Consider the following 21,191-nt stretch of genomic DNA (forward strand, 5'->3'; position numbering starts at 1 on the left):
CACATTCTAAGACGTGTTCCAAGTATCCAGCCAACTTAACGTCGTTTTTGATCATTTCCATTGTCTCGTGAGAGGCATATCACCTCCCTGCAACGTTTTCGAGCCGAGTAAGCTCGAAGTGCTCTCTCTCTCTCTCTCTCTGCGGTGCTATGCCTGAGGTCAGCAGACTTCGTCCATTTGAGAGCCATTAGTAGCCTTCAGGTAACCTTCGTCGCCAGAAACCTATCTCTGGCTAGTCTAGTGGGATATTTGCTGTTTATGCAAGTGGTTTTTTAATTTTGTATGTATATTTAGACACGTTCTTATATCCTAGATTATGTTCGAAATTAAATGTATCGACTGGAAACAGCCTATATTTTTTGGATGCAGATTGAATGTAAAGAACCGCCTCTGTGATCTAGTGGTCAGAGTTCCTGGATACAGATCCAGAGGTTCGGGTTCGATTCCCGGCGCTACCAGATTTTTTATGAGAAGTAGGGGGTTTGGAACGGGGTCCACTCAGCCTCATGATGATGATTGAGGAGCTATTTCAAGGAAATAACGGCTCCGGTCTAGGAAACCGAAATTAACGGTATTGGGGATTCGTTGCGCTGATCACGCTACACCTTCTATCCGCAAAAGTTGGCACTAACTTCGCCGACAAGCGGCGGTCGCTCGGTCGGTATAGTTATCTTGCGGACTAAAATCACGGAGTTTGTTTGTTTGATTGAATGTAAGGAAAGCGGGATCGGTATTAAGCGTCTCCTGTTGAAGCATAAGAGACGAATACTTTGTCTTTTAAGATGATCTGGTGCTGAATCATATTATTTTCGGATTCAAACGAAACGGTACTTGCTCACAGTTACATAGCACGGACTGCCATGTTGCAAGGGTAAATCAGGCAGCGTCAGTCTTTCGTACGCATAACATCCTTTTTCTGTAGAGGTGTGTTCAGGTGTATGAGCACTAAAAGTGAGCGGTGGCCAAATTGCAAGAAAGTATTGATGTTTGCAACATAGAAGCCTAGCAGTAGAATCAAAACACAATCTTATGGCTCCGTTTTGGTTCTCAAGGAAGCCGCTCGAAGCCTCATGTCGAAATCCCAGCAGAGTTTTAATACATTCACAGCACTTCCCAGTAATCATTCCGTGCAAAATATCAGGTACCGGTAGACACTGCAAGTGTCAATGAGAGAAGTTAGCAAATGCTCCAATTTATGTTCGTGCCCTCACTTCTATTTATCCCGAAAACAATATAATTTACCGAAAAAGATCATTGGATACAAATGTACCACGTTTGCCCTAAACAATTTTCGCTGCAGTAAATATTTGAGGAATTGGGATCCAGATTCTCCAAGAAATGCAGAAAGATCGTCATTTAAACTGTTCGTTATTGTTTTCCAATTTTAACCAGACTTGGAACTTATGAACGCATTATATAATAACATTGCATGAAAATCCTTTCAGTTGTTCTGGAATTGTTACATATAGGCACAGACATAGCGAAGTTAGTAGGCGCATTTGTGCCACTTTGCGTTTCGAACGCGTCAAGAATCGACTGCTGGCTCTTCTACTCTGAAACTGGAGGTAATAAGTTCCGTCGAAACGTTAGTATCTACGATAGTACACGGCATTATGTCCCGTAATCTTAATATTCATTGCTGCGAGATCCTTAGATCTTACTTAGATATTTTTTTCTCTCTTATTGTGTGAGCTGTTTCTTCATGGAATGCTTTAGGCCTCGAATATTTTCCCTTTTCTTCTTACTCATAGTGTTTCAATTATGTTTACTTTTTAATCGCAAATATTGTTGTGTTCTTTAATGCAATCTGATGTTAAACTTTCAGTTTAAAGTAGGTAAGTTTGTATTGCTGTTTTGTAATGCTATGATCGCGAAGTAAACAAGTAGTTCCGAGAAGAACTAACCGTATAGTTTCCTTTGATACGACACGGACCTCATAGAAAGCGAAAAAATAGGGCGATACGCAGAGGGACGGGGCACGCGGTAGCGTAGTGGTTAAGGTACTATGCTACAAACCGGAAGGTCGCGGGTTCAAGTCCCGATGAGGTCATTGGGTTTTTTCAATTGACCTAATCCTTTCGGCCGCACTAGGCCCTGGGGTTTACTCAGCCTCTAACAGAAATGAGTACCAGGAATTAATTAAATATTTTTCCTGGGGAGTAAAGCGCGGCCGGAGCGTAAGGCTGACAACCGTACCGCCATCTTTGAGCCGATTGTCAAGGTAATGTGGGAACCTCAACATGTCACAACCCTATGGGCCTTCACGGCCTCTTACAGGGATAGCTTTACTTTACTTACACAGAGGGACAGCCAGTTGGTCTCATAGGCCTCTTTGATTCATCGCAGACCGCAGAGAAAACGAAAAAGTTAAGGGAGATACACAACAAGGTGATCTCATAAGCCTTTTATTTCTTCAAAATATGGAAAGTAAACTAGAAGCGATAACGTACCGGTGCTTAATTAATCCCCCACAAACCATGGAAACATGTTACAGCTCCGTATTCTTAACCTTGACATTAGTTCGAAGTGAATTGTTAGCTTCACATTGTGACCGCTCTACCTCCTACTCTATACAAGTCAGGTAGGAGACTAGATATGACCCAGAGACCGTCTGGGCCTGGTGGTAAAATGAAAAATCCCTCTCCCTGTTGGAAGTCAAATACTGATCCACCAGCCTGTAGCCACTGAGTTTAGTGACTGGGCTATCTCGGACAATATTCGAAATAAGTTAAATAGCATTAAAACAGAAACGTGTTTGATACGAAAAATGCTCCTTAATATTGCACTTCTGCTTGAACTTTAATTTGTGCCACTTCCATTTACACGTTTAAGTTTTATAAGTCTTATAATATTTGTAAAATGAGAATTATAGGCGTAAATAGTCGTGTTGTCCCACGTCTTTCATGTTCGAGCAACCATGTTGTATGCAGTGGTTAGGCTCGCTTCGAAAACAACGTATGGTTTAATTTTATGGCGCGTGTACTGTTCGTTATCGAAGAGTTATGGCGCATTGTATCGGGCTCCAGATAAAGCAAATTTGTTTTTCCTTCGAAAAAGTTGTAATGTTTTTTATTCTAGAGAATGCCCTTCACCTTTTTGGCACAAGTTCTTCTTCATATAGTATTATTATTCTTTCCTTCCTTCCTTCCTTCTTCGCTTTTCAGTCGCTGTTAATGTTGATTTATAAATGCTTTTGTTCAAATACATTTTGGCATAGTTTTTAAAAAGTTTCCCTAAGTGGAATCATTCTAATTTTGCTATGTGATAAGTCGTTATTTCCGCAGTAATCTCGAAATTGAAGAAGGAAAATAATTTCCTTTGGTATTTGTTCTGATGGTGGGGGCACGCGGTAGCTTAGTAGTTGAGGAGCTGTGCTACAAGCCGGAAGGTCGCGTGTTCAAGTCCCGATGAGGTAATTGGATTTTTTTCAGTTGACCTAATCCTTCCAGCCGCACTAGGCCCTGGGGTTTACTCAGCCTCTAACAAAAATGCGTGCCAGGAATTAATTAAATAGTTTTCCTGTGGAGTAAAGCGCGGCCGGCGCGTAGGGCTGACAACCTAACCGCCATCTTTGAGCCGATTGTCTAGATTAGCCGTGTCAAACATGCGGCCCCCATAGCCACAAAGTGCGGCCCCTCAATTTCAGAGCTAATTGATATTAAAATCAAATTTAAAATTTTAGAAATATTTTTTGTAAAGACAATTTTCCAACAGACTAGAAGACAAGAAGTCTCACGCAGACATAAATTAGCAGGCTGCAGGAAATTCAATGTTTTGCTATTTCTAACATAATTTCTTGTGTAATCTCTCTTTTTACATATTGAAAAGTTGTTTGATACTTGTCAAAAATGGCATTCTCTTGCTTCTTTAAAACTGTAAGATATGTGACTTTAGGTAATTATATTGAAATTATTCCTAAATAATAAATAGAATTAAATTTCCTTGTATCAAAATCTAATGTATATTTCTATTTTGAAGTTCGGCCCTGGACTCTTATTTATACGGCTGAGGTGGCCCTTTGTACAAGTTGAGTTTGACATGCCTGGTCTAGATAATTTGGGACCCTCAACGTCTCACAACCCTATGGGCCTTCACGGCCTGGTACTGCTTTACTTTTTTTTTATTTGTTCTGATGGTAGTCAAATCCAAAATGGTAGTTTTGTTTTGCCTATCATGAAGGATGGATGCATATTTTGAACAAGTTCGATTATTTGTATGAACCGAATGAAGCCCCGATGTTACCTCAGTCTAGGTTTCAACCAGAAACCCAAAAGAGACAAGACTCGGGAGGAAGACGGAGACACGTATATAGGAGATTTAGTATAATAATAAAACGAGGAGGAAGTGGCATAATGGGGAGCCTAATAATCTGTACTATTCACAAAACTTTATTAATGTTTCAAAGGAGGCTAAAATGGGTGGGGCATAATAGCACGCATAATGGACACAAGAAATGTGTGCAGAATTGTGGCCGGAAGATATGAACTAAAGAGAATTTGGTTCATGTAGCTTTTATACAGAATAATTCTGAGATGAACTGTTCTTCATACAGATCATTGATTATTTCTTCAGTTGAATCATAACGTTATGAAAATTCCTAAGACAGTTTTCAGTGATACCTCAGATAAGACCGAAGACTTTGTGACGATGGTATATTAATACAGTAATGTCCATTGATGCCGCAGGCGATTTACATCTCAAGCGAAAGAGTCCGAACAATTCCGACCTTATTTTTTGTTAAGAAACTTCAGAAACTAGGCGATAAATTTGAAATTTGTTGAACGACCTTCAGGTATTTACGATAGCTGTTAGGATAGGACTAGAGCTTAATGGGTAGAGTTAGTGCGTGACTTCTGCTTTCGGGGCGAAGCCGCGTCGAATGTTGCATTCCACGCAGCCCGAAAGTCTCGAAAGCCACAAGCCACAAATTTAAGGCAAAATGTTTACCATTTAATAAAAATGAATATTATTGCCCGGCTTATTTAATATATTGAATGACGCGTTCTTCTTTGAAAATGGAGGCATGGTGGACAAAGTGGCGCTGGGGCAGGTTTTCTCCGAGTACTTCGGTTCCCCTGCCAATCGTCATTCCACCAATTGCTCCACAATCACCCTCACCTATCATCTGGGGCTGGTACAATAGGCCAGAAGTGGCCGCAGTACAGGGGACTTAGTCCCACCCCACTAGCAATAACAAAAATCACCATGAAGAGTGTTTCAGTAGTCCCTGCAGATTGAAACGTGTGGAAAACGTGTTTAATAATACGTAGTACATAAAGATTTAAAATGTGTTGCCATGTGAGCTTGTATGGGCCTTAAATTATTTTTAATTTATGTTTGTTAAATAGATGTCATATCAATTCATAGACCTGTGTCAAACTTTAGACATACACTTCTTGGTAAGACTTGATTTTATGTCATGCCCCAATATTTTTTAGCAATGAGCCGTTTTTTTTTCAGTACAGATTCATTGTTTGGCCCATATGGACGAAAATGAAATTGCATGACTGATCGTGACTGTAGATTTTTCATTCCAAATTTGATTGAAATCCTCTGGGTTATGAGTCTGAGACATGAAACACATGGACTTTCCCGTCCCGTTAGTCGTTCATTTTTTGCTCTCCGTGCAAGGAACGCATTACAAGGAGTGAATTGATTTCATAATGCGAAATACAGCCTTTATTTGGCACGCCGTAACAGAAACAGGAAAATAATCGCCGAAGAAAATAAACCGATTTCAAAGAAAGAAACCAAACAAATGCAATTTATCTTTTCTTTGAATTTGAAAGAAGGTGAGCGTATGACGTATTTATGGATTTTTCTCAGAGTTGATAGTTTAGAATTGCTATGAACGCCATTCAGCTCTGTCCGTCAGCGAAAGAGGAACAGACGGGAACGGTGTTTCTATCTCTTTCTGTCTCGGGTTTCGCTCATTGCCTTCCTTCCGTGCAGCCAGCCAGTCGCACTAGGCCAGCCTCTGGCCTCGGACATACACACCCCCGGCCGGTGCTTGTTTCGGTACTGTACAGCAGCTACACCGCCCTGACTTGGAATGGCGTGTGTTCGCGGATGTCATATCATCTTGTCTGCACGTTTTGCTGTGTTTGTTGTGACTGGTGTGTGGTAATGTCCTACATACATCGAAGAGGTAACAGTACAGAGAATATGTACACAGCGCTATGGACTGTGAACAAGTGACGTGACTGCCTTTGCAAAATGAGAAACGAATAAGTGCATATTAAATTTGTTTCCCATACATGTTGGGCTGGAATGCAATGAAAACACACCGTTGCATAATTGAAGGGTTAATAAGTAGGCTAATCTCAGTGGTTGTTATTGCGTTGTTTACAATCCTTTACTTTTTTTATGGACCTCTTTCAGTGATCTGTTATTTATGAATGTCTCACGTAACAGCGGGACGTAGTGTTAGAGCATTGAAGTGCAGCTTTCTGTTACATCTTATGACGTCTAAAATTGAAGGAAATTTAATTTAATTTGATTTATAATGAAGCATGTTTATTGCAACATAAGTACGGAGTTGAGAATATGATACTGTAGTGCTATAGGCTTACATGGCAAGTGTCTGGTCAAACATTTCTATATTTCATAGGAATTCCACGAGAAAACCACGTGCTACAGATATGTTTAGTGTCATCGATTTGCAACCTAAAACACACACACGTACACGCACACACACTACCAGCTATGCGTACCCAAAGTGTTGAGTGAGTCTTGGTTTATTTCACGACGTTTGCTTGGCTACCTTGATTATTTAGTATCTAATGTTAGGATGAGCGTAGGCTATAGATTAAGGAGTGGAACGTAGCTTTTTGCCCTTTTTAAAGTACTACCCCAGCATTTCCTTGGAGAGTTTGAGGAAAGTCACGAAAAGTCTCATTCCGGGTAGTCTGTCTCGTGGTCGAATGTCGAATCGAATACGAAATCAGAATACCAACCACCCATCCGTGACTTTCGGTATGTCATGCATCATCCTTGTCTGTAATTCGGCCCAGGTCTTCGATTCAATGTGTTGAAGTGTTATAAAATACGTTCTCCGAGCATTGCAATATTAAGCAAATTACGAAGCTGATTTAACGGCACTGTATATTTCACACACCAAGCGACACGTGGCAGAGTACAGGGTCATCGGAAACTAATGCAGGGATTATAAAGAAAACTGTTAAACATATCACATGATTTAAGCGTTAAATTGCTAAGAAATGTCTCAAGTTTTTGTCTTACTCTGGGATATGTTTCGATATATGCTGCAGCTGTGTTCGATTTCATGCCAAGTCCGCAGAATCATACCTGGAATTACCTCTGCGATGGCTTCTGTGATCCTATCCCGTAGGTGCCGGAGAGCCCGAATCTTTCACCATAGACAATGTTCTTGATGTATCCCCACAGAAAAGCCCATCAGCGTAAGATCTGGGCTACTGGGAGGCCAAAAGATTGGTCCACCGCTCCCATTCCAGGCATTGTGGAACTCCTCATTCAAGTTGTATGGATTGGTCAACCGCTTCCATTCCAGGCATTGTGGATCTCCTCATTCAAGTTGTACGGATTGGTCAACCGCTTCCATTCTAGGCGTTGTGGACCTCCTCATTCAAGTTGTACGGATTGGTCAACCGCTTCCATTCCAGGCATTGTAGAACTCGTCATTCAAGTTGTATGGATTGGTCAACCGCTCCCATTCAAGGCGTTGTGGAACTCCTCATTCAAGTTGTACGGATTGGTCAACCGCTTCCATTCGAGGCGTTGTGGACCTCCTCATTCAAGTTGTACGGATTGGTCAACCGCTTCCATTCGAGGCGTTGTGGACCTCCTCATTCAAGTTGTACGGATTGGTCAACCGCTTCCATTCGAGGCGTTGTGGACCTCCTCATTCAAGTTGTACGGATTGGTCAACCGCTTCCATTCGAGGCGTTGTGGACCTCCTCATTCAAGTTGTACGGATTGGTCAACCGCTTCCATTCGAGGCGTTGTGGACCTCCTCATTCAAGTTGTACGGATTGGTCAACCGCTTCCATTCGAGGCGTTGTGGACCTCCTCATTCAAGTTGTACGGATTGGTCAACCGCTTCCATTCGAGGCGTTGTGGACCTCCTCATTCAAGTTGTACGGATTGGTCAACCGCTTCCATTCCAGGCATTGTAGAACTCGTCATTCAAGTTGTATGGATTGGTCAACCGCTCCCATTCAAGGCGTTGTGGAACTCCTCATTCAAGTTGTGTGGATTGGACAACCGATAAGAACATCTCAGCGTCGCTCGCTACACTTCTCCAAAACTCTTAAAACTTGAATCGTTTCGATATGCTTAACAGTATCTGAATGACAGGTTTTTATAATCCCGGCATTCTTTTTTGACGAATGTGTACCGTGCACACGCGTTACTTCCGTCACTGGATTTTCTTAAGTGATATACAGGTTTAAGGAAAGCTAGCATGCTTGCTGAGGTAGGCAAATATCTGCTTAGCGGTTTAGGTAATGTATGTAACACGGTAAATCGCAGATTTCTCTTTACTATCATAGTAACTTAAGTCATTTTGCTTACCTGGTTCGAATCTGTCCCTGGATTCCCGGCTCTCATAAGGATTCCCGTGGTTTTCTTGTGCCCTCCAAGCAAGTGGCGGGGCAGTAACTCAAGTAGGCCACGGGCGCTTTGTAACCGTACTTCCCTCGTCAAAATTATATAATTAAGGGTATGAATTACTTATACATTGTTTAATANTTACTGACTATATCGCTAAATTAATTACAAATAAATATTTACTGAACTCTGTGCAGCGCGAGGCTGGGAATGGCTGGAGTTTTAACTTCGCAACTTCATACTTCCATGAAGCTCAGTGCCGTGCCGTGGAACTGTTAAACAGTCTCCGTTTCTGTATTTTATTGTAAACTGATTATATTTTATTGTAAATTTCTTGCGCAGATATGTGGCTGCATATATGAGTACCTAACTCTCTAAAGTGCAAGGGTTGATGTGTGTAACACACGCCTTAGAATTAAATTTTGTTTTGTTTCTTTTTGCGAGTACTTAACGATACTGTGTAGCACCCGATAGTAAGATGGCTCATGAATGATGAATTGGAAACGACGTGGACGGAAGTGGTCGTTGCTTCAACGATGTACTGTCTCACCATTTACCTGTAGGGACTGATGAAAACCGGGTAGAGCCTCAAGGTGCCTGGTTATCAGGCCGAACTTTGAACCGAGTACCTCCCGAATACAAGTCCTTGAGCCTTACCCCTAGAACCAACTTCTTACATTTTAGCATCAAAAAGCTGTATTTTTTATCCACAGAGTGTATTTGTGTTTCGTATGTTTTTCAAAACGAACACTGTTAATACCCCAAACAGCATTGGATATTCGGGTCTTTGTAACAGACACACATTGTATTTTCAGTGCTGCAGGAACTGAATTTTAAAATATCACGTGTAGGAGGGTATGCGTGTCGCAAATAACATGTTCTAGATCGGATGACTGGTTTTATTGACACTTCGGTTAAAAGTTCTCTTAATTACAATTAATACAGCGCTATCGCCGATTTACTCACTTTCCAGTTCACCGTTGCACACGCACTAAGATTTTCTTTTTCCACTAGTCGTCTCCTAGCAATGGATCTCAACACAGAAACCAGCACTTCAAATCACTATGAAGTCTTCTTGCCATTTCTTGTTCAGTCACCCTGGAACCTCGGAACTCAACTAAAAATTCTTCTGGACCCTTAACTACAGTTCACTGCACTGTACTAATCTGAGTCCAAGTCCAAGTCAAAGTCAGAGTTACTTGACGACTGGCGGTTTACCGCCAATCAGTTCATCTTGGCGTCAGGCCCCTTGAGGCCCACGACCAGAGACTTTTTCCCACTGAACTCTAGAGGTAATAGTCCTTATGTAATATCCTCTCTGACGGGAAGATGGGTTTGTCTGTTATGAATACACTTGGCCTTTCATCAAGTGTATATTTCGCAGATATAACATGTTACTGAAAATTCTTCCGTTTACACTACACACAAGTCCTTTGTCAGTACAGGGTTTACAGAGCAGATCATGCCTAACTTACATATCTTGTGCTACAACGGCAACTTAGTCATTTGAACGGTAGTAAGCTTGACCACCGCCAAGTTTAAGCCTCTTATATTTTACTACTCTGGTTTCTCTTCAGTGAGCATAAATATTTCGCCTTTTATTAAGCTGAGCTATAACAGGTCTTCGTTATATAGGCTGCGCACGGACAACACAGAAATCAAATCACGTTATTCCTAGCCAGCGAGTTCATTGGCGCGCTAACTTTTGCCTGTAAACGAGCTATAACATTCGTCCAGTGAGACACATCTTCCATTGTTGCCCTTTGGAACGTGCTTACCGAGCCGTTACCTAGAAACTCTTTGAACAAATCCGTAACAGTATTATTTAGATATACATGAGACTTCAAAAGTTTAAAATGAAGTGTGTGCCATCGCTAAATATGATGGAGTTTTCGGGTTATAAATTTGTTGCAGATTTACCGATCTTAATTATGAAATACGAGTCTCTACAGTGCGCATTATTTGATCCACGGATTTTTCTATCGTATTGTTTAGTTTTTCTTATGTCGGAATTTACAGTTATTTCATTTTAATTTCATCCTACATCTCCACTAAATTCAAACGGTGAAGTAATGCATCCGATCTGACATGTGATAATTAACTTATTTGTACTACCGGCGGAGCGTGTGTGTTTGCTGGCACGTGACGCAAGAGTGGCGATCGTTGTGTACAGTGAAACATGGAGCAAATCCTTTGTATTAGTAGTTTAAGTCATGCTTTTATAGGTGTTGGAAATCACGGGACTCAAAGCAGTATATCCCTTGATAGAATAAGTTAAAAAAATGCTATTATAATCTACATAGTTGTCGAGTCTATGTTTAAGTGTTTTAATGAACAGACAGGGAGTAAAAATTACATTAGAGCCTTTGACAGACGAAACATCAATAAAAGGGAGCCTGAAGGATTGTACGTGTTTCGTCACCATGAATTTATGACCTTTGATCTCTTTTCGCTCCAAAATGTATAATTCAGCCATCCATCAGTTCCCTTTAGAGATCTTCTGGAACTTCATTATAGCTGGATATTTTAAAAATTTGCTTCATACGCGCTTTCATATATACGTGTCTATGTATACATGCATATAGGGTATCTATGAAACGTCTGCCAGACTCTCAAGTTATTTTGATTTTGAGTACAAAATGTATATACATGATACAAATTCTTAGTTATTACTGGGCTGTTTGGGAACTGAGGAAATGCAAAAAAAGAAAAAAAAAGCAACATTATTTTGTTATCGTGTGTATCTTATGCATGTTAATGTTATGGCTACTTTTGATAGAGAAGAGACATATTGGGGCCTAAAGTTCATATGAGATTTGAGTTTACTGGGCAGTGAAAAGTTATGGCATGTAGGCTTCTGGTCAGTTTTTGTTTTCAACGACCGAATGGTACAGTACCAAACCCGGGTGGTAAATGAGAGACGTGGAACATCTGATGGTAAGAGAATTGGCAGGAGGAACCAAAGTACTCGTAGAAAACCTGTCATAATGCCACTTTGTCCACTTGTAATCACACATGAATTGACCTAGCATTAAACATGGTCGTCGTAGTGAGAAACCGGCAACCAACCGCCCGAACGATAGCACGGCCTTCTGTTTCCTTACTAAGTTTCAGAAGAACTGCGCCTCCATCTTCACTTCAGAAGTGACTTCCTCTAAAATGAATCTAGCAGCTTTTTTCGAAGCTCGCCTTTGCATGATTGCTTCCTAGAGAAAACCAAGTCGATAATATTTTGTGGCGTATGTCCTGGGACACTCATTTTTTTTTAATTCGCTTAGTGGGGGGTGAGTCCAACTGGGTCCACTCGGCACGGCAGCCACTGATTGGCCTATTGTAGCCTGCCCCAAGTGATTATGATGATGGAGAATTTGGTGGAATGAAGATTGGCAAGGGAAACCGAAGTACTAGGAGAAAACCCGCCCCAGCGCCACTTTGTCCACCACAAATCCCACTTGACCACACCCCGGGATCGAACCCGGGCCGTCGCGGTCGGAAGCCAGCGACTAATCGCTTGAGCTATGGCGCGGCCTCCTGGGACACTTAGTCTTCCAGATACACGTCACCGTCAAATGGGATGACACAGTTCTCAGCAATGCTATTAGTACAGTGATGACGTTTCAGACATTATCCATCGTCGTACTTTATTTAAATCAACGTTTCGGAGAGTGGACTCTGTCTCTGTCCTTAGAAAGAAAGCCTGCTCCGTTAGGCCGAATTGAAGGAGCTAGTTTCCGTCTCCGGACATATTATTTGTCACGACGATACATAGCGCGTTGTTAGGTGTACTCAGGACACCCAGGTCACGGCCAGTTGTGACAGTGTGGACGTGGAATACACACACGATGAATCCTGCGGCATGCGTTCATCCCTCGGTACCTATAACAGTCGCGCCGGCACTGCTGAAAGGGAATACGCGTTACGTTATACGGATCGACGCCATCCAGACTCCAATGTGTCTGTTGGAGCAGCGTCTCCGTGAGACAGAAGTGTAACCCCTATACCACACGTGAGTTCAGGTCAGCCGTGGACTGTACAGACAGCGTCCAGTGAAGGTGTCATAACTGTTGCTGTGTAGAAGTTCACGTGATATAGCACGAGACTTGGGACTATCCAATAGAAGTTCTTCATACCGCTATTCGTGAAAGGCGTGTCTGTCTCCAGACGGAATACATTTTTCGAACGGCTACGACATGAACATTCTGCAGATGGGCTCTTTTATTTTTTTTTTTGCACTTGTCAGTGATTTTGTTTGATATCGTCAATTTTGCACAGCTTACACAAAGAAGATTAAAATTTGGCTTTCACGAATCGAAAATCTATAATCAATAATGGAGGTAATCGTCAAAATTATTACACCATGCGTACTTTTTCTAACTTGTTCAAAGTGAACTGTACTAACTCTGTTTAATCTGTTACTTATTGTCGCGATGTTACGATTGTATAGTACTGTTGAATAATTTACTGTTACCACGGAGTAGGTAAAGCTCTAGATTTGTATTCGAAAAGTACTTGGTTCAAGTGTTAGCCTGGACAGCAGCTAAACTGACGAGGTGTTTCGTGGGCTTACTTGGTGCCTTCACGTGTAGTACCTCGATTAGGACACCGCTTCATTCCAAACCCTTCCCAGTTCATTCGTCAGTTATCCTACCAACCGATGCTGTTTGATCAAGATAGCGACAGCTTCGTAAAAGGAACCACTGTAATCACCAAGGCGCTGCATAATGGTCGCTTTATGCGTCAAACTGTTGCCAGCCAAGGAGTCAGAGACGGGTGCAGATAGTTTTTGCGGTATAGAACACTATTATTTGTTCGTAGCAAATAGAGCGAGAGAAATGGAGATTACTTGAAGAAGGGTTTCCAACTAGTGCAGAAGCCAAGAATATATGGATCTATGCATCCACTCCCCCATACGCCTTCATGGCGTAGTGCTTAAGTAGTTAAGCAGAGGCCCAACTCTACCTTTATACAGCTTTTCTCATCAAGGGAGGTGAAATGGGCGGAACACGTGAGAGCTGAGAAATGCATTTATAATTTTAGTCTTAAAATCTGAAAAGAAGGACCACTTAAGAGGACAGTATTAAAATGTATCTTCTAGAAATAGGATTTGGTGATGAGGATTGAATTAGCTGCTTCAAGGCGGAGTCTGGTGGCCCGCTGTCCTAAACACGGCACTGGAACAGAAGTAGTGACGAACGTTGCTGTCGTGTTGTTAGCTCCCCTGCGTACTGTATATGAGGTCCCGCCTTCGAATATCGGATAGGAGAACGACTCAGGTTTTCGTGGTTCATCCATGCAAATGCCAGGTATTTCCTGAACCTGCTCCAGGACCGTCTCTTTTCAAATTCATTCCAATTAGTAATTCACTTAACACTTTTTCATTCCCCGATGCGTAATCTGGGATGTTGAACGCGCCGTTTGATCAACCAGGAATAAATAAGTGAGACATCTTGTGGCAGCATGTATAGAGGAAGATAAAAGGCTGTATGGAAATATCTTAATAATTTTAGAAAGAAATGGACAGCATGCATGTACAACTTAATATCACAGAGAAGAATTGTTTGTACAAAACAACTCAAACACGGACTTTCTTAATATTTTTTATCGTGATTTGTTAGTGATTTGTGACATTGTGTAGAATGTTAGATGAAGTTATGTGAAGTACAAAGTGCTGTATATGCAGTGCGCACACTAAAATGTCACTAATCTGATTTAAATTTTTCTTAACTTTACCACGTGATTGTAGTAACGATTAAATCATTTGCCTAAGTTTTGTAAACCTATATCATAAGGTTATATTGTAGCAGCCTGTTTCACATTGTTTGTTAATTAACAAATAACTCTGATATTCCTTCATTTGTAAATTTTTGATGTCTTAAATCTGGTAACTGTTTAAATTGTGGTAGTGTGGGTTGTGACACCATGTAGTCTTGTAGGTGGATACCGGCGTTGCGGTAGAATATGCTGCTAACATTTTCAAGGGTTGAATTATATAGGTTGCAAGGACGAGAGCAAGGTGACGCGTTGCATTATCCTGTCATGTGTCGACTCTGGTGATCGTCTTATTGTGGGTTCATAGTTCCGAATGTCTCGCCGATCGTGAATGCTTTGTATATGTTCTGATAGCCGAAGTCTTATAATGGCAGTTCTACCTTGAAAGGGGCTTAAAATTATATCAGTTAACATTATTAACTCTGTCTTAAAAATACAAGTAAGTCTGCAGACATTTAAGCAATAACATATCTGGCTGAAGGGCTAACCTGTGAATAGTGGTGAACATCGAAAGTTGAAAATTCTCTCATAGACATAATAATAATAATAATAATAATAATAATAATTGAATTCAATTATTTATTTTTATGTGCCGAGTCAACAGCTGCAAGGCCAATTACAGACAGAGCACAGCGTAGATACAAGTAATTACATTAAGGGCAATTACAACATAAAGTAAAAGCCAAATTACAGGCAAGCACTGGATCAAAAACACATTGAGACAAGTAAACAAACAAACAAATAATAATAATAATCCTTTCAGTTTTCAGTGTGTGTTTACTCTTAGTAGAAAGAAACATCTTAAACACGCTCCTAAATCGGATAAATATTGTCTATTCCCAGTGTAGGAAAGATGTTAGTAGGGATTCTGACAAAGCGCCGAACATTGTCACTGATTTCTATTGCAGCTGTAACAGTGAAGTTCCTGATTTTATTGTTTCAAGTTGCAAGTAACAGTGTCTATCATTAGGGCCTTGCAAATAGTGATAGTCCACGTGTATACACTTCGACTCATTGGATTTGAAATTGATCATACAAGATAAGATGAACAGCATTCGTGATAGAGATTGCAAGTCGCCTGCCATGCCTCAGCTCAGCTCAGGGAGCGAAAAAGTTCACTCTACAGAGTACAGTGTGTTTGCAGGAACGATATAAATCCCATTTCGTCGTTCCTTTTTATTATCACTATTCTCTAATGTTTCTTGTTTTAATCCTAAATAAAAGATATCTTTAACTTATTTCAAAATGTAATTAATTTTTATTATTAAAGTATTTTACCGTTCCCAAGAAATTAACCAGTTTTAACTGATTGAATTATTTTATTATTGATATGCATACAAATAATATTACTTTTGTTATGTGCAGGTCTGTTTTAGGTGTAATGTTTCAACGGAAACACCGTAGTATCCCCAAAATACGTTCTCCTTGTTACAGTATTATTATTTTTTTTTGCTGTATGTACCCGATGCCATACTTGTGTGTATAGTACAATTAATATTACAGAAGTGTACCCAACCACATAAATGAAACATTTAGGACATGATACAACACACGTACACGGACATGTGATATCAGAGCTTGGATCTGTGCTATGTAGCGTCACGGCTGCAAGCCCGTTCGCTTGTTACATCAACTTCAACCGACGAGAGATCGTGGTAGTAATAAATCTTTTATTCCTTCTTAGGAGCCGGTACTGGACATACTGTTCTGTGTCGCCATCTGTGCAGCTGTCATTATCCCTTCAATTATGCGTGTTTTTTTCTCTAGGTTACATTTGAAGATACTTGACATCGGACTGTGCTTATGACACTGGGGTTATGAGAGTGAAGCGTCCGGAGGTTAATTCATGCTATACATACACGTCAATACGAGTTCGCCATTAACACTATGATCAGCATCAGTCGCTCCATCGTGCAGAAATAATTCATAGAGATTATAAGCTAGAAACTCTGTCAGATTTGAAATACGAAATTAGACTATAGCGTACTCTTTTTCCCTCTCATGAATATAATTAAACAACGGTTATGCGCATCTGTGTAAGAAGTACGAGTATTATCGATGCTACGCCGTTCTTCTGATTATTCTGCCTGCTTCTTCAGCAGCGAGTTCTAATAATTACCTCTTATATTAATAAAATCAAAATAACACTTTTATTATAATTATAATAAATTCTGTAGTGCCCTATGATGGGATCTTTCATTAACACTTACTTGTCAAAACAATTAAATAAATTGTAATTATCTATATGTATTGTAATATTACACTCTTCTCTTAGGCCTAACTTTTCTCTTCTTAACCTTTTGAAGACATATTTATCACAGAACAGATGCGTTAAATGAAACGAAAATAAAGTAACCAGAGTACAATTGTAACACCAACCTTTCGTCTACAGCGTTCTCGTGGTGTCTTCATTCTGTATTTTCTTCCTTCAAGTACGAATGGTGGGAAGAGCATGTTACATCTCAAGACATACAGCATATCATACAAGTAGAGTCCTAATTGTAATGTTTGTTATGCCATTCGCGAAGCTTGGCTTCTTATGTAACTGTTGACAGATGGAAACTTCATCACATTGAATGATCAGCGACTCAGTTACCTTAATTGACAAGCTTAGCCCAAGAATTCTCTTTGGAAATTCTTAGTTACTTATGCCGAACAGAGAAATCACAGTTCTCGCATTGTTATCATTTCGATTTGCTTTATTCCAAAGGAGAAGATAGATTATTTGCGACATATAAACAATTCCCCAAGAAGAGCCATAGTATTATCCTTCGTGCTTCCATCTTGTTTATGAAAATTGTCATGTCTTAGGAATGTAGAGCAATATTTGTTGAGAGCAGGAAAGAAGGAAACTTATTAGCTTCTATTGTTTACCTCAGAAAGAGAGTAAAAGAAGCAGAAAACTATCACGAAACTAAGAAGCAAGAAGAGTAAAACAGAAGACGAAGAAGGAGTCAGTCACACGCAAAATAAAGTAGTTGATCAAGGAACGCTGAAGAACACGGCTCCAACACGGTTTTCACTTTCCCATTTTCATTCAACTCGTTACGTCGTCTTCGGCGGACAGATGGCGTCTGTCATACGAAATTTACATCCTTGCCAGCAGCCAAGGTGGATCTCACTTCCGGTTCGACTGTAACAACAACTCTGTACACCCTGGAGGGTTATTCGCGACATCACCACCATCACCACGGCCATCTGCAGCAGCAAGCCCAGCAGCAGCATGGCCCCCATCATAGTGTGACGTCGTATCATCACCATCACCACCATAATCACCACCACCAAGGGAGAGTTCACCACTCCATGGCTGCAGGCGTCTTGCAGCAGTCACACCACCAGCATGCAGCGACAGCTATGGCCCTCACGCCCCTTAACGCAAGTAAGTTTACAGACTCCGTATGCTTCAGTGACAGTAATATTTTGAGGTGGCCTCTTGCCTGCGGAGAGCGCGCGGCGGAGGACAGCAGAACCGTGGTCTCCAATGTCTGTCGCAATGGAGATGTAGCGTCGCAGCGTACCTGTGGATCTCTTGGCACATATCCACCGTAATTACCTTAAGATTTATTGATACATTACGCACAATACTTAATGTGTGTCACTGGGCATTTAACTGGAGTCCGTCTCTTTGTTTTAGGTGTAGAAATTTTATCTTCTCTGTTTAGCATAGGTGGCAGTCTAAAAAGCGATATTTTTATTGCCACTATTATGACCGCGATAAGCTCCCACACTTGACCCGTCTGGTATACAACTGTCAGCACATTGAACACATGGTCACAGAAATGTTCATTTGTGAGTGTGTGGCGGAAATCTTCCTACACAACTTAAAGTTGAGAGGCCACCACAGAATATATTGTAGAGCTCGCAAGTTTTGGAGGTATTTTTACAATTAATTTTCTTAAGAAATACCGTATTTACGCATGTATAGGACGCAGCACAATTTTCAGACAAATTATAGAAAAAATAATTTTCTTGGAATATTATTACTAATATTACTAATGTATTACTAATTATGAATATAATTTTTTTTAAATGAAGTGTGATTTCGAATATAAGCCGCACCCCAGTTTTCCTCTTGAATTTTTGGCAAAAAATGTGCGGCCTATACATGTGTAAATACGGTACATTGAAAATAACACTACCATTTTAATAATTTTCTGACTACAGTACAGATAGAGCCAATAGAATAAATTACCTCTTACATAACTTATAGTTTAATATGCATTATACTGAAGCTAGCACGCGACTAATCTTTAAGGAATATCGTCTTGTAACTACATGTCTCCGAAGTGAACGGAGTTCATAGAGGTAGGCCTAGGCCCACTGGGGCTGTAGTGCCAAGGGAAAAAAAAACTACATGTCTACAGTGCCACTGACGGTGATGCTCAAACATCAACATGCGGATATTTTTTTGTTGTTTAGGACTGAACAGAGCTACCAAGCGAAGTTTTGTCCAGCGTCAGAAGCTTATACACTTATTTACTATCAGTTATAGGTTTAATACCTTGTTCTTGTCATTTTCGTTAATTAACGGGGCTACCACTTCGGTTGGTCTTCTCGTGCCCCAGAAGTGAAGAACTTCGTAAGATCTTAGGCTTGCCAGATTTATTTGCAGATTCTAAAGGACAGATGCTTCGCATTTGGTTTTTATTATCCTGTTTGGATATATACAATATATAATATAATATATATATAATACAGACCTGTGTAACCTGTAAGTCCGTGGGTCGAGTTCTTTTTGAGGAGTCAACAGTCACTAGGCTACTCAAGAATTTCCTAAAATTTGTTCAACCGTAAGGTTCATTGCCGTGTTAACAAAAGTCCGCCACTGGTCTCTGTCGTAATTCGGTTCATATCACTTCACCCCATGTAAAGTAAAGTAGCTATCACTGTAGCAGTCCATGAAGGTCCATAGCGTTGTGAGACGTTGACAGTCGGCTCAAAGATGGCGGTAAGGTTGTCAGCCTTACGCGCCGGCCGCGCTTTACTCCCCAGGAAAATTATTTAATTAATTACTCATTTCTGTTAGAGGCTGAGTATACCACAGGGCGGCTGGAAGGATTAGGTCAACTGAAAAAAAAATCCAATGACCTCATCGGGATTTGAACCCGCGACCTTCCGGCTTGTAGCATAGGCCCTCAACCAACTACGCTACCGCGTGCCCTCCTTCATCCCATGTAACCTATACAAATCGTAATAGAGGAAATTATGGCTGTTGTATCTTATTTGTTGATTTTGCGACCAGTTACGGTACAGTTCGTGCGGATTTGCATCACCGTGAGACTGAAACTGATAACAGGGTTACCGGTGTGTACAGGATTGCTAACCTTCAGACATACTGTGGTCACCTTCTTTCGGGACGAATTGTTTTTATTTCCTGATTAGGTGCTCACTATAGAAATGGATGATAATTCAAGTTTTCATATACCCCTCTTGCACCAAGTGCAACGTGTAACAGGGAGGTATGTCTCTACATTCCCATGTTTCATCCGCAGTCTCACATAACAGACTGTGGTTAAATTTTATGTTGAGAATATACACCAAACCTTGATTTGCAAATGCAACTTTTGGGCGTACTAATTTGTTATGTAACTTATAGTCTTGTTTTCCGTCTATAATGTAACAGTGTTAATTTAGCAATATTAATTCACACTTAATTCACAAATGTTCGTTAAATGTTTAAAATATCATTGAAGTTATTGAAATATATGTATATTTGATGTTTATGCTACATGTTTCAGCCGCTTAGGACCATCTTCAGGCAACATGTTTGTTAAACATCAACTGCTTTTTGCAGTGTGCACTTGATCAAATAGTATTCATTAAGGCACGTCGTTGTTATTATCATTAATTTTGTTTTTAAATCTGATGTAGAATGATTTTATAGGATGAATTTCTTCCGATCATATACATTGCAGCAGTTTTCATGTCCCACTGCGTGTGCCGCTCGCTTAGATGTGTGTATCTACTGTTGGTTTCTTATAATTACCGAAACAAATGACGATTATTTCTTTAAGCAGCTTCAGTCCATCTTTGTAATGAGGACTTATTGTATTTTTATATAGGAACTGATTTAGTAAATACTGTTTGGATGTACTCATTGCTTCAGCAGTCTGTCTGGGGTTCCTATAGATGATTTTTAAAGGATCTCTGATTCTTATCCACCACAAAACTGCCATATTAGGGTGAATGACCCAACTGTTTTGTTAAATTTGTATCGTTCATTTCGATAGTCATCAGTTACTTTGTTACTGTCGTTTCGCGTTGTATCGACTGTCGAGTTTCAGGTGGCCTAGGTTATACATCTATGTTTATTACTAGACTAGCACGCCGGTTTTCCATAAAGAAAAGCAATATCCTATCCGATTCGAGTTGGGGAAATACGTAGTTCGAATTCTTCCCCAGCTCCCGTTCCATGTAGGCGAATCACATTTTCTTTTTCTAACAAATTGTTTATAATAGAATACACATTTTCATGTCGTCGATGCCACTGTTAGGGGCTTGAACAATTACTGCCTCTCTAAATTCAGCCATGGTCTACGGCGTTTGACACTTTTGATATTTTTAACATTCTGTGTATTATGACCTTGAGTTCACGCTTGATTCCCTGAGAAGAGGCGAGAGAAACGTTTCCGCGGTATCTACGAGTATCTGCTAATCCAACTTTTCCTGTGACACATTATTTAGAATTTGTTAATTTCATACCGTTGTTGTGCTTTGCCGTAGTGTGACAGATGTGCAAGTTTTGTTTTGTTTTGTTTTGTTCATTTGCCTAACTGATTTACCTTACTTTTCCTCCTCTCCCCCCCCCCTTGACAGGTTCAAGCGGACTGAAC

The 21,191-nt window shown here is 40.4% G+C and overlaps 1 protein-coding gene across 11 annotated transcripts in view; it reads left to right on the top strand.

Annotated features, from left to right (window-relative positions):
- LOC111868918 (calmodulin-binding transcription activator 2) overlaps nucleotides 1-21,191 on the top strand; it is a 444,850-nt gene that overhangs the window by 166,147 nt on the left and 257,512 nt on the right. Inside the window, exons 1-2 of one of the 11 annotated variants that reach the window (XM_033753234.1) lie at nucleotides 5,835-6,148; nucleotides 16,126-17,737. The exons of 5 other annotated variants lie outside the window; for them this stretch is intronic. In XM_033753234.1, coding sequence (XP_033609125.1) covers nucleotides 17,662-17,737 — 76 coding nt within the window. In that variant the 5' untranslated portion in view covers nucleotides 5,835-6,148; nucleotides 16,126-17,661. Of the gene's footprint in view, nucleotides 1-5,834; nucleotides 6,149-16,125; nucleotides 17,738-21,191 lie in introns of those variants that run through there. 5 more of the 11 variants (XM_023860024.2, XM_033753235.1, XM_023860025.2 and 2 more) reach the window with 5 other exon arrangements.

The sequence above is a fragment of the Cryptotermes secundus genome, unplaced genomic scaffold, assembly GCF_002891405.2.
Source record: "Cryptotermes secundus unplaced genomic scaffold, Csec_1.0 scaffold753, whole genome shotgun sequence".
NCBI classification, from domain to species: Eukaryota; Metazoa; Arthropoda; class Insecta; order Blattodea; family Kalotermitidae; genus Cryptotermes; species Cryptotermes secundus.